The following is a 13,458-nucleotide window of genomic DNA, read 5'->3' as shown; positions in this document are numbered from 1 at the left end:
GTCCATAGTCTCTCATGGTTCACCTCCCCTTCCAATTTCTCTCATCTCCCTTCTCCTCTCCATCTCCCCTTGTCCTTCATGTTATTTGTTATGCTCCACAAATAAGTGAAACCATATGATAATTGACTCTCTCTGCTTGACTTACTTCACTCAGCATAATCCCTTCCAGTCCCATCCATGTTGCTACAAAAGTTGGGTATTCATCCTTTCTGATGGAGGCATAATACTCCATAGTGTATATGGACCACATCTTCCATATCCATTCGTCCATTGAAGGGCATCTTGGTTCTTTCCACAGTTTGGCGACTGTGGCCATTGCTGCAATAAACATTGGGGTATGTATGGCCCTTCGTTGCACTACATCTGTATCTTTGGGGTAAATACCCAGTAGTGCAGTTGCAGGGTCATAAGGAAGCTCTATTTTTAATTTCTTGAGGAATCTCCACACTGTTCTCCAAAGTAGCTGCACCAACTTGCATTCCCACCAACAGTGTAAGTGGGTTCCCCTTTATCCACATCCTCCCCAACACATGTTGTTTCCTGTCTTGCTAATTTTGGCCATTCTAACTGGTGTAAGGTCGTATCTCAATGTGGCTTTAATTTGAATTTCCCTGATGGCTAGTGATGATGACCATTTTTTCATGGGTCTGATAGCCATTTGTATGTCTTCATTGGAGAAGTGTCTGTTCATATCTTCTGCCCATTTTTTGATATGATTGTCTGTTTTGTGTGTGTTGAGTTTGAGGAGTTCTTTATAGGTCCTGGATATCAACCTTTTGTCTGTACTGTCATTTTAAAATATCTTCTCCCATTCAGTGGGCTGCCATTTTGTTTTCTTAAATGTTTCCTTTCTTGTGCAGAAGCTTTTGATCTTGATGAAGTCCCAAAAGTTCATTTTGCTTTTGAGACATATCTTGAAAGAAGTTGCTGTGGCTGATATCAAAGAGGTTATTGCCTATGTTCTCCTCTAGGATTCTGATGGATTCCTGTCTCACGTTGAGGTCTTTTATCTATTTTGATTTTATCTTTGTGTGCGGTGTAAGAGAATGGTTGAGTTTCATTCTTCTACATATAGCTGTCCAGTTTTCCCAGCACCATTTATTGAAGAGACTTTTTGTCCACTGCATATTTTTCCTGTTTTGTTGAATATTATTTGCCCATAGAGCTGAGGGTCCATAACTGGGCTCTCTACTCTGTACCGCTGGTCTATGTGTCTGTTTTAATGCCAGTACCATGCTGTCTTTGTGATCACAGCTTTGTAGTAAAGCTTGAAATCAGGTAACGTGATGCCCCCAGTTTCATTTTTGCTTTTCAACATTTCCTTAGTGATTCAGGGTCTCTTCTGATTCCATACAAAATTTTTTTTAGTTAATTTATTTTTTTTCAGCATAACAGTATTCATTGTTTTTGCACCACAACCAGTGCTCCATTCAATCCATGCCCTCTCTAATACCCATCACCTGGATCCCCCAACCTCTCACCCCCCACCCCTTCAAAACCCTCAGATTGTTTTTCAGAGTCCATAGTCTCTCATGTATCACCTCCCTTTCCAATTTCCCTCAACTCCCTTCTCCTCTCCGTCTCCCCTTGTCCTCCATGTTACTTGTTATGCTCCACAAATAAGTGAAACCATATGATAATTGACTCTCTCTGCTTGACTTATTTAACTCAGCATAATCTCTTCCAGTACTGTCCATGTTGCTACAAAAGTTGGGTATTCATCCTTTCTGATGGAGGCATAAAACTCCATAGTGTATATGGACGACATCTTCCTTATCCATTCGTCCATTGAAGGGCATCTTGGTTCTTTCCACAGTTTGGCAACTATGGACATTGCTGCTATGAACATTGGGGTACAAATGGCCATTCTTTTCACTACATCTGTATCTTTGTGGTAGATATCCAGTAATGCAATTGCAGGGTCATAGAGAAGCTCTATTTTTAATTTCTTGAGGAATCTCCACACTGTTCTCCAAAGTGGCTGCACCAACTTGCATTCCCACCAACAGTGGAAGAGGATTCCCCTTACTCCACATCCTCCCCAACACATGTTGTTTCCTGTCTTGCTAATTTTGGCCATTCTAACTGGTGTAAGGTCAAATCTCAATGTGGCTTTAATTTGAATTTCCCTGATGGCTAGTGATGATGACCATTTTTTCATGTGTCTGATAACCATTTGTATGTCTTCATTGGAGAAGTGTCTGTTCATATCTTCTGCCCATTTTTTGATATGATTGTCTGTTTTGTGTGTGTTGAGTTTGAGGAGTTCTTTATAGATCCTGGATATCAACCTTTTGTCTCTACTGTCATTTGCAAATATCTTCTCCCATTCCGTGGGCTGCCTCTTTGTTTTCTTGACTGTTTCCTTTGCTGTGCAGAAGCTTTTGATTTTGTTAAAGTCCCAAAAGTCAATGTACAGAAATCAGTCACTTTCTTATGCACTAACAATGAAAACACAGAAATGGAAATTAGAGAATGGATTCCTTTTACTATAGCACCAAGATCCATAAGATACCTGGGAATAAACCTTACCAAGGAGGTAAAGGATCTGTACTGGAGGAACTACAGAACACTCATGAAAGAAACTGAAGAAGACACAAAAAGATGGAAGACTACTCCATGCTCTTGGATCAGAAGAATAAACATTGTTAAAATGTCTATACTGCCTAGAGCAATCTATATTTTTAATGCCATTCTGATCAAAATTCTACTGGTATTTTTCAAAGAGGTGGAGCAAATAATCCAAGAATTTGTATGGAATAAGAAGAGATCCCGAATCAGTAAGGAAATGTTGGAAAACAAAAATAAAACTGGGGGCATCACGTTACCTCATTTCAAGCTTTACTACAAAGCTGTGATCACAAAGACAGCATGGTACTGGCATAAAAACAGACACATAGACCAGTGGAACAGAGTAGAGAGCCCAGATATGGACCCTCAACTCTATGGTCAAATAATCTTTGACAAAACAGGGGAAAATATACAGTGGAAAAAAGAGTCTCTTCAATAAATGGTGCTTGGAAAACTGGACTGCTTTATGTAGCAGAATGAAACTCGACCATTCTCTTACACTGCACACAAAGATAAATTCAAAATGGATAAAAGACCTCAACGTGAGACAGGAATCCATCAGAATTCTAGAGGAGAACATAGGCAGTAAACTCTTTGATATCAGCCACAGCAACTTCTTTCAAGATATGTCTCCAATGGCTGTTTTTTTTTTAATCACAAATATTGGTGACTGTTGTGCTCTACATATAGGAATTCATTCAATTGAGATGATCACTTAGTGTTGCATGAGTTAAGTGTGCTTTATTGTACTGCATACCTTTGATATTTTGTTATTGTTGTTGTTAATGGCATTAATTTAACCATCACTTTTGAGCCCAGGAGACAGACCTCAAATCAAGTAACAGCATTTTTTTTCTAGCCTGCTTTTTGTCATAAAATTATGTTTTTTGAGAATTTGTATTACTGTTACTGTTGTTTTGAGGAATGAGATTTAGGTGCACTCTGGAAATACCTCTTATTGATTCATTGTTGTTCACTAGCAGTTTTCTTCGAAGCAAGAAAAAAATGAGGGGATGACAAAGAGGATAAAAGAATATTATTAAGAGTGGATAGTTGTGTGTGAGATCAACATAAACACTGTCCATTGTAAATTTCTATAATCTGTAATAATTTAGGGAAATTACAGGCAAAGATGTTTCAGAACATCTGTTAAAAATTACTGGTTTCTGGGTTTCTGCCCAAATAAAGTGAAGATTATTGTTGAAGCAATAGTTCATTGTAAAGTACTATCATTTACTTATCAGTGTGATCTTAGTATCTATAGATGTGTCCTCACAAATCCGAACCTCATAAGTGTAAGTTGACAACTATTTTAACTTGCTACACTTTTCATAATGACATATCTGCAGCTACCACAACTGTAATGTGGATAATACTTCAAAAATATTCATTAAAATTAAAAATATGTAAAAACTATTTCACCTTGCATAAGAAAACAAACAGAATTCTAGATACTACACAATGATATTAATATTTGTTATTAAACTGAAAATAGGTGGTAGAGGAGTTACTCTTCATTGATAAAGGTTTAAAATCAGAGCTACAGCATTCATTTTAGAGATTATAACTAAAAGGGTAGAACATATTCCAAGGGTAACCTGGGTGGCTTAGTCAGTTAAGCATCAAACTCTTGGTTTCTGCTCAGGTAATGATCTCAAGGACATGAGATTGAGTACTGCATTGGGCTCCACACTCAGTGCAATCTGTTTGAGATTTCCTCTCCCTCAGATTCTCTCCCCACTCACACACTCTCCCTCTAAAATAAATAAATAAATAAAATCTTCTTTTAAAAAGAACATATTCCAAGTCTTATTAATAATTCTGAAGCCTAGAGAATCTACATCCTGTCTTACCAGCACCGCAACTATATTTTCTAAAGAGGGTGTTAAGTTAGAAGCTACTAACACATCAATATATTATAAACATTAAAAAGAAAGCTACTTCTAAACATTAAAAAGAAAGCTACTATTAAACAAAATGATATTTGGTTTAAAGATTTTTATTTATTTTTATAGGTAAAACAAATTGTGTCATATAAATATTTTGATAGTGAGAGCAAAAAAAAGGAAGAGATGAAAGTTGATGGATAAAGGAATATTTTTTTAAGTATAAAGCAACATTAAATCCTAAGTACCATTAATTGCCCAAAGAGATACTAGAATATAATTAAATTTGATTTAAAAGAAAAGCCAACAAGAATGAATTCAGATACTTAAAAAAAAAATTTCATAGCATCAATTTTGATGTGATTTCCCTTTTCTAAATGTAATAATTTAAAAGACACTGTCTCTTTTAGGACTGGATCTGCCATTTATGATGATGCCTCATCCCCTACTTCCAGTCAGCTTACCTCCTGCATCAGTTGCCATGGCAATGAATCAGATGAACCATCTCAACACTATTGCCAACATGGCTGCTGCAGCCCAGATTCACAGTCCACTCTCCAGAGCTGGGGCTTCTGTTATAAAGGTAAGAATTATGATTTGGAAGAGGACACAGGTTTTAGTTACATGTAAATTTTTAGGAAATATTAGCAATACCACTGAATCTTCAGTATAAACACACAGCTCATTGACTCAATTGATTAGCATATAGTATTGATTATATTTCTGACTTGGCCTGCTTAGGTGTTTTGTTGTTTGTTTCTTTTTATTCCATGACTACAGCTCTCACCTTTAATTCTAGCTTCATGTCTTGCAATCACAAACAGAGTGGGTGGGAGGCATAGCAAGACTAATGGCACAGTAGAATAGTGAACAAAAATGATTACCATCGTTAGAGTGAAATAAAGTAAACACTGTGCATTTTTTGATGTTTAGGAGGCAGTTCTGGGGTACTACGTAGGACTTGTAGTCAGAACGACCTAAGTTTCAATTATGATCCTGCCACTTTATCTCAGCAACCTTGGATATAACATTTAATCTGCATGAAGAGCTTGTTTCCTCAACTGTATACTAAACATTATAGTAATAATCTATCCCACTTACTTAATAGGCTATCCAGAGATAATTTGAGTAAAATATAGGTTAAATACTGTTAAACATTAAAAAAATATTTATGATAATTTACAGAATTATCATTATCAACATTAGAATACTTTTTTCCCCAAACTTTCATGATTATTGGGTAAGGAAACACAAATAATTTTTTATAATCTGTCATGATGTCTTCTATTAGTTTGGCATAAGGCCTCTTGCCCTCTCTCCAAGTATCATGTGAACTTTATTATTTATTTTTCTTTTGGTAAGGAGATAAGTGTATGTAGGATCAAAAGAGTGTAGTTAATAAGAGAACCCATTAACTTGTAACTTTGTTCTTTTATTTATGAAAGAAATATTATACCCTTGAAATATACATGTTGTATTGGGCAACATGGGATATAGGTAAAGAAGACATAGTTTTTCACTTTCAGTACTCACAAACTAAATGCGACACTAACAACAAGTACCCATTTAACTTAAACTAACAAGATAGACTGTTATGAATGACAAGGAATATCAACAAGTATTATAGGAATTTAGAGGAGGGAGTTATTATACCTGGCTTATCAAAAAGAGGGGGAAAGGATCACGAAAGGCATTACATTTGTTGGATTGGAACTGGACCTTGGCAATACTGGTATGATTGTTATAGATGTACATGTAGGAATGTGAAAGAAATGCAGAGGAAATGCAAGATTCTGGATATATTTGTTTCATTTTAAATTAACTTCCACTTTTGGGGATTTTTAAAATAATGAGGAAAATTTATGGTATAAACTTTTTAGGAAAGGACAAGAAAATTGATAATTTTTTATTGAACTCCATACTTATTTACATGGCCAAGTAAAAGTAATCTTCTTACAAAGATTGTGGCCCTCAATAGATCAGTCTATCATAGCTAATCCAAATTTTGTTGTTTGAATATTTGATCAGAGGCTAAACCAGGAAACACAGTTATCTTTGAGAGAAAAAAAAAACATATCAACATATTTAAAAGGTGGAATAATTATCCCATGATTTTGAAATTGGGTGACTACTAAGTAAATTTGACCCCACACAAAACTAGAAAACTATTAAGAAACCAAGTATAGTTTAAAGTACTTGCATTGAAATGATGAAAAAGTAATTTTAGCAGAGGCATGTTTCTAGCTTTTCAATAATGCATTTATTCAGTTTTCTTAATTATAACTACTCAGAGTGAACCAGCTACATTTTGGTTGAATGCTTGGGACATTTGGTAGCTTTGCCACGAATTTAGAGTGAAGAGGCTCTTAGGGAGGAGCTCATAACTAGCATTTGATTGTTTGTGGTGAAGATGATGGAAATGGAAAGGATAATTATCCTCTTAAATAATCCAAACATTTTAACATATTAAAGCAAGAGAACTATATTTTTGTTTAATGCTAATTTGACTATTTCATATGCAACTTTAGAGTCAGAACTTTTACAACATAAAATCGTGTACTGCTTTTTAAAAATTATTATTAGATAACATGCTTATTTAGGTCTTACCAAATATAAAAGTTGGATCTACTTTCATATAATTATTTTGACCAAAGTCAGTTGAAAACAAAACATTTATTTTTAATGCTCTTTGATAAAATTTTTCTATGGATTTATAGAAGTAGATTTCTATCAGATGCGCTAGGGAAATGTTTTCTATCAGATGATGCTAGGGAAATAAAAAGTGTTTTCTTTTGTTCTGTTTTTAAGGAGTTGATATCTGTGAATACTGAGAGGCTTTTCATATTGTTGCCATGTTTTGTTTATTTTTTGCAAAAATATTATTACATAATTAACTATTAGTTTTAGAAATAATTCAAAGGAATGACATAATAAAAACTTTCTAATTAATTGTCAATTGGATGTTCATATATTGAAATTTCTTTTTTTGTCTTTTGCTAATTTATTTCAAACAAAATTTATGATGAAATTCCTTAGATTTGTTAATTTTTTTGTTATGCTTGAAAATATCTGTTTTCTTTTTTCTTTTTATTTTCAGCATAACAGTATTCATTATTTTTGCACCACACCCAGTGCTCCATGCAATCTGTGCCCTCTCTAATACCCACCACCTAGTTCCCCCAACCTCTCACACCCCGCCACTTCAAACCCCTCAGATTGTTTTTCAGAGTCCATAGTCTCACATGATTCAGCTCCTTTTCCAATTTCCCCTAACTCCCTTCTCTTCTCTAACTCCCCATGTCCTCCATGCTATTTGTTATGCTCCACAAATAAGTGAAACCATATGATAATTGACTCTCTCTGCTTGACTTACTTCACTCAGCATAATCTCCAGTCCTGTCCATGTTGCTACAAAAGTTGGGTATTCATCCTTTCTGATGGAGGCATAGTACTCCATAGTGTATATGGACCACATCTTCCTTATCCATTCGTCTGTTGAAGGGCATCTTGGTTCTTTCCACAGTTTGGCGACCCCAATATTTATAGCAGCAATGGCCACAGTCGCCATATATTAAAATTTCTAATACTCCTTTCAAGAACAGTTTTCAATATGATACTAAGCTATAAGGACAGAAGTTTCACACCTCATATGATGTATATTTTTGCAGAAATTTTTCAGTATGCTTCTTGGTGAAGAGCACTTTCCAGTTCCATCCGATAGAATCCTACAGGTAGTGGGCAAAACTACATATCAAAACTTTTTCATATACTACTACATGGAGGATATGGGGATTATTCAAATAAAAACATGTCTTCTCTATTTATATTTACAGATTTTTTGAAGTTTTTATTTAAATTTCAGTTAGTTAACAAACAATATAGTATTAGTTTCATGTGTACAACATTGAGATTCAGCACTTCCTTAAAACACCCAGTTCTTAACACAGCAAGTGGACTCCTTAATCCCCATCATGTATTTAATTCATCCCTCCACCACTCTCTCCTCTGGTAATCACCAATTTGTTTTCTATTTAAAAGCCTTTTTCTTGGTTTGCCTTACTCTCATTTTTTCCATATGCTTATTTGTATTATTTCTTAAATCACATATATGAGAGAAATCATATGAATTTTGTCTTTCTCCAAAAGACATTATCTTTTTATGGCTGAATAATATATCACGGTATATATACATATATATTTTTTCACTTCTTTATCCATTCATCAGTTGATGTATTCTTTCCATAATTTGGCTATTGTAGATAATGTTGCTATAAACACCAGGGTACAAGTATCCCTTTGTATTAGTATTTTCATATTCCTTGGATAAGTACCTAGTAGTACAATTGTTGGATTGTAGGGAAGTTTCATTTTTAAATCTTTGAGGAAACTCCATACTGTTTTCCAGAGTGGCTGCACAAGTTAGCATTCCTACCAACAGCACAAGAGTGTTTCTCTTCATCCACATCCTCACCAACAACTGTTGTTTGTTGCATTGTTGATTTTAGCCATGCTGACATGTGTGAGGAGATATCTCACTGTGCTTTTGATTTGCATTTACCTGATGATGAGTGATGTTGAGCATAATTTCATGTATCTGTTAGCCATCTGTATGTCTTCTTTGGAAAAATATCTCTTCATATCTTCTCTCTATATTTAATTGGATTATTCCTTTTGGTGGTGTTGAGTTTTATAAGTTCTTTTATATTTTGGATAGGAATCCTTTATCAGATATGTAATTTGCATATATTTTCCCCAATTCCTTAGGTTTCCTTTTACTTTTGCTCATTTTTTCCTTCACTGTGTAAAACCTTTTATTTTGATGTAGTCCCAATACTTAATTTTTGCTTTTGTTTCCCTTGCCTCAGGAGACATATCTAGAAAGAATTCGATAAATCCTATGTCAAAGAAGTTACTGTCTGCGTTTACCTGTAGGTAAATCTAGGTTTCATGTCTCACATTTAGATCTTTAGTCCATTTTAAGTTTATATTTATGTTTGTTGTGAGAAAGTGGTCCAGTTTCTTTCTTTCACAAGTTGCTGTCCAGTTTTCCTAACATCATTTGCTGAAGAGACTGCCTTTTTTTATTACTCATTTCTCCCCACTTTGTCAAAGATTAATTGACCATATGTTTGTAGGGTCATTTTTGTGATTTGTCTCCTGTTTCTTTCATCTATGTAATTATTTTTGTGTCAGTACCTTACTCTTTTGATCACTATAGCTTTGTAATATAACTTAAAGTCTGGAATTGTGATGCCTCCACTTTTGCTTTTCCTTTTCTAGATTGCTTTGACTACTCGGAGTATTTTGGGGTTCCATACAAATTTTCGGATTGTTTGTTCTAGCTCTTGAAAATTGCTGTTGGTATGTTGATAGGGATTGCATAAAATATGTAGAGTGCTCTAGATAGTATAGACATTTTAACAATATTTATTCTTCTAATCCATGAGCATGAAATGTCTTTCCATTTCTTTGTATCATCTTTATCAATGTTTTCTTTTCAGAGTACAAGCCTTACACATTTTGGTCAAGTTTATTTCTAGGTATCTTATGGATTTTGGTGCAACTGTAATTGGGATTGATTTCTTAATTTCTCTTTCTGCTGCTTCATTTTTTTGCTGTGTAGAAATAAAACTGATTTTTGTACATTGATTTTCTATACTGTGACGTTTCTGATTCTGTTTATCACTTCTAGCAGGTTTTTTTTTTTCTTTGTGGAGACTTTTTTTTTTAAATTTATTTATTTTTTTCAGCGTAACAGTATTCATTGTTTTTGCACCACACCCAGTGCTCCATACAATCCGTGCCCTCTCTAATACCCACCACCTGGTTCCCCCAACCTCCCCCCCCTTCAAAACCCTCAGATTGTTTTTCAGAGTCCATAGTCTCTCCTGATTCACCTCCCCTTCCAATTTCCCTCAACTCACTTCTCCTCTCCATCTCCCCTTGTCCTCTATTCTATTTGCTATGCTCCACAAATAAGTGAAACCATATGATAGTTGACTCTCTCTGCTTGACTTACTTCACTCAGCATAATCTCTTCCAGTCCGTCCATGTTGCTACAAAAGTTGGGTATTCATCCTTTCTGATGGAGGCATAAAACTCCATAGTGTATATGGACCACATCTTCCTTATCCATTCGTCTGTTGAAGGGCATCTTGGTTCTTTCCACAGTTTGGCGACCGTGGCCATTGCTGCTATAAACATTGGGGTACATATGGCCCTTCTTTTCACTACATTTGTATCTTTGGGATAAATACCCAGTAGTGCAATTGCAGGGTCATAGGGAAGCTCTATTTTTAATTTCTTGAGGAATCTCCACACTGTTCTCCAAAGTGGCTGCACCAACTTGCATACCCACCAACAGTGTAGGAGGGTTCCCCTTTCTCCATATTGTCCCCAACGCATGTTGTTTCCTGTCTTGTTAATTTTGGCCATTCTGACTGGTGTAAGGTGGAATCTCAATGTGGTTTTAATTTGAATCTCCCTGATGGCTAGTGATGATGAACATTTTTTCATGTGTCTGAGAGCCATTTGTATGTCTTCTTTGGAGAAGTGTCTGTTCATATCTTCTGCCCATTTTTTTCTATATGTAGTATCATGTCATCTGCAAAAGTTTTACCCTTTCCTTGCCAATTTCTGGGCCTTTTATTTCTTTTTGTTTTCCAATTGCTGTGGCTGGGACTTCAGTACTATGTTAAATAACAGTGGTGATAGTGATATCCTAGTCTTGCTTCTGACTGTAGAGGAAGATCTGTCAATTTTACCCCATTGAGGATGAAGATATCTGTGGGTTTTCATATATTGCCTTTATTATGTTAAGGTATGTTCCTTCTTCTTTTATTTTAAATATTTATTTTTTTGAGAGAGGTGAAGAGAGAGAGCATGGGAATTGGGTGAGAAACAGAGGAAGAGAATTCTCAAGCGACTTCCCTTTGAGTGGAGAACCCAACTCAGGACTTGATCTCAGGACTAATGGAATCATGCCTTGAGCCAAAACCAAGTCATAAACAATCAACTAAGCCACCTAGGTGCCTCAAGTTTCCTTCTATATCCTCAATATTCTTTCTAAACCTACAACTTTAGTTTTTTTGTTTTTTTTTTAAATCATGAATGGATATTGTGTTTTGTCAAATGTTTTTCCTGCAACTACTGAAATGATAATACAGTTTTTATTCTTTCTGCTATTGATGTGATGCATTTTGTTGATTAATTTGTGAATATTGAACCACCCTTGCAACCCAGGGATAAATTCCACTTGACCATGGTGAAAGGTTTTTTTTAGTGTATTGTTGGATCCAGTTTAATAGTATTTTGTTGAGAAGTTTGCATCTATCTTCTTCAGGGATATTCAGCTGTAGATCTCTTTTTTAGTGGAGTCTTTATCTGGTATTGGTATCATGGTGATGCTGTCATCATGGAATGAATTTGGAAGTTTCTCTTCCTTTTCCATTTTTTGGGAAAAGTTTGAGAAGTATAGATATTCACTTGTTTTTACATGTTTGATAGAATTTGCCTGAGAAGCCACCTGGCCCTAGATTTTAGCATGTTGGGAGTTTTTTGATTACTGACTAAATATCTTTTTTTTAAATTTTTTATTAACAAATAATGTATTATTAGCCCCAGGGGACAGATCTGTAAATCACCAGGTTTACACACTTCATAGCACTCACCATAACACATACCTTCACTGACACAATTTCTTTGCTGGCAATTGGTATGTTAAAGTTTTCTATTTCTTCTTGTTTCAGCTTTGTTAATTTTATATTTCTGGGAATTTGTCCTTTGTTTCCAGGTTGTACAATTTGTTGGTATATAGATTTTTTATAATATACTCTTAAATTGTCTTTTATTTCTGTGATTTTGATTGTTATTTCTCCTCTTTTCATTTATGATTTTATTTATTTGGGTCCTTACCCTTTTCTTTCTGTTAAGGGGAGTTAGAGGTGTATCAATTTCATGAACTTTTTCAAAGTACCAACTCTTGATATTTTTCATCTGTTCTGTGAAGTTTTTGTTGTTGTTGTTTTGTTTTGTTTGTACATCATTTATTTCTGCTTATTTATTTCTGTTTATTGTTTCCTTCCTTACACTGGCTATTGGTTTAATTTGTTGTTCTTATTCTAGCTCTTTTCGGTGTAAGGTTAGGTTATTTGAGATTCTTCTTGCTTCTTAATGTAGGCCTGTATTGCTATATATACTTCACTCAGGATAAACTTTGTTGCATCACACAGATTTTGGACAATTGTGTTTGCATTTTCATTTCTTTCCGTGTTTTTTTTTAATTTATTAATTGATTCCCTTGTTAACCCATTCATTGTTTAATAGCATGTTGTTTAACCTCCATGTATTTATGGTCTTTCCATTTTTTTCTTGTAATTGACTTCAGGTTTCATAACACTGTGGTCAGCAAAGGTGCATAGTATCACTTCACTCTTTTTATATTTGTTGAAGCTTGATGTGTGACTAGTGTGTGATCTTCTGGCAAATGTACCATGTTTACTTGAAAAGAATATGTACTTTTCATTTTAGGATTGAATGTTCCAAATATATCTGTTCAATCTACCTGTTCTAGTGTAATACAAATCCATTATTTTCTTTCTGATTTTCTGTTTAGGTGATCTGTGCATTGATGTAAGTGGGGTGTTTTTAAGTTCCCTACTATTATTGTATTTTTTCTTTATTATATTATGCTAGTTACCATAAGTACATCATTAGTTTTTGATGTAGTGTACCATGATTTGTTGTTTGTGCATACTACTCAGTTCTCCATGCAATCAGTGCCCTCCTTAATACCCATTACTAAGCTAACCCATCCCCCCACCTGTTTCCTCTCTAAAACCCTCAGACTGCTTCCCAGAGTCCTTAGTCTCTCATGGTTCATCTCCCTCTCTGTTTCCCCCACTTCATTTTTCCCTTCCTTCTCCTAATGTTCTCCATGCCATTCCTTATGTTCCACAAATAAGTGAAACCATATGATAACTGTCTTTCTCTGTTTGACTTA

The 13,458-nt window shown here is 34.9% G+C and overlaps 1 protein-coding gene across 5 annotated transcripts in view; it reads left to right on the top strand.

Moving 5' to 3' along the window:
• Positions 1-13,458, top strand: part of DACH2 (dachshund family transcription factor 2) — a 904,655-nt gene that overhangs the window by 746,012 nt on the left and 145,185 nt on the right. For all 5 annotated transcript variants that reach the window (XM_082715963.1, XM_082715964.1, XM_082715965.1 and 2 more), the window contains one exon: positions 4,868-5,040. In XM_082715963.1, the coding sequence (XP_082572089.1) occupies positions 4,868-5,040 (173 nt within the window). The remainder of the gene's footprint in view (positions 1-4,867; positions 5,041-13,458) is intronic.

Source organism: Mustela nivalis, assembly GCF_964662115.1.
Source record: "Mustela nivalis genome assembly, chromosome: X".
Lineage (NCBI taxonomy): Eukaryota > Metazoa > Chordata > Mammalia > Carnivora > Mustelidae > Mustela > Mustela nivalis.
Note: the sequence above shows the minus strand (reverse complement) of the source record. Positions and strands in the feature narration are given on the sequence as shown.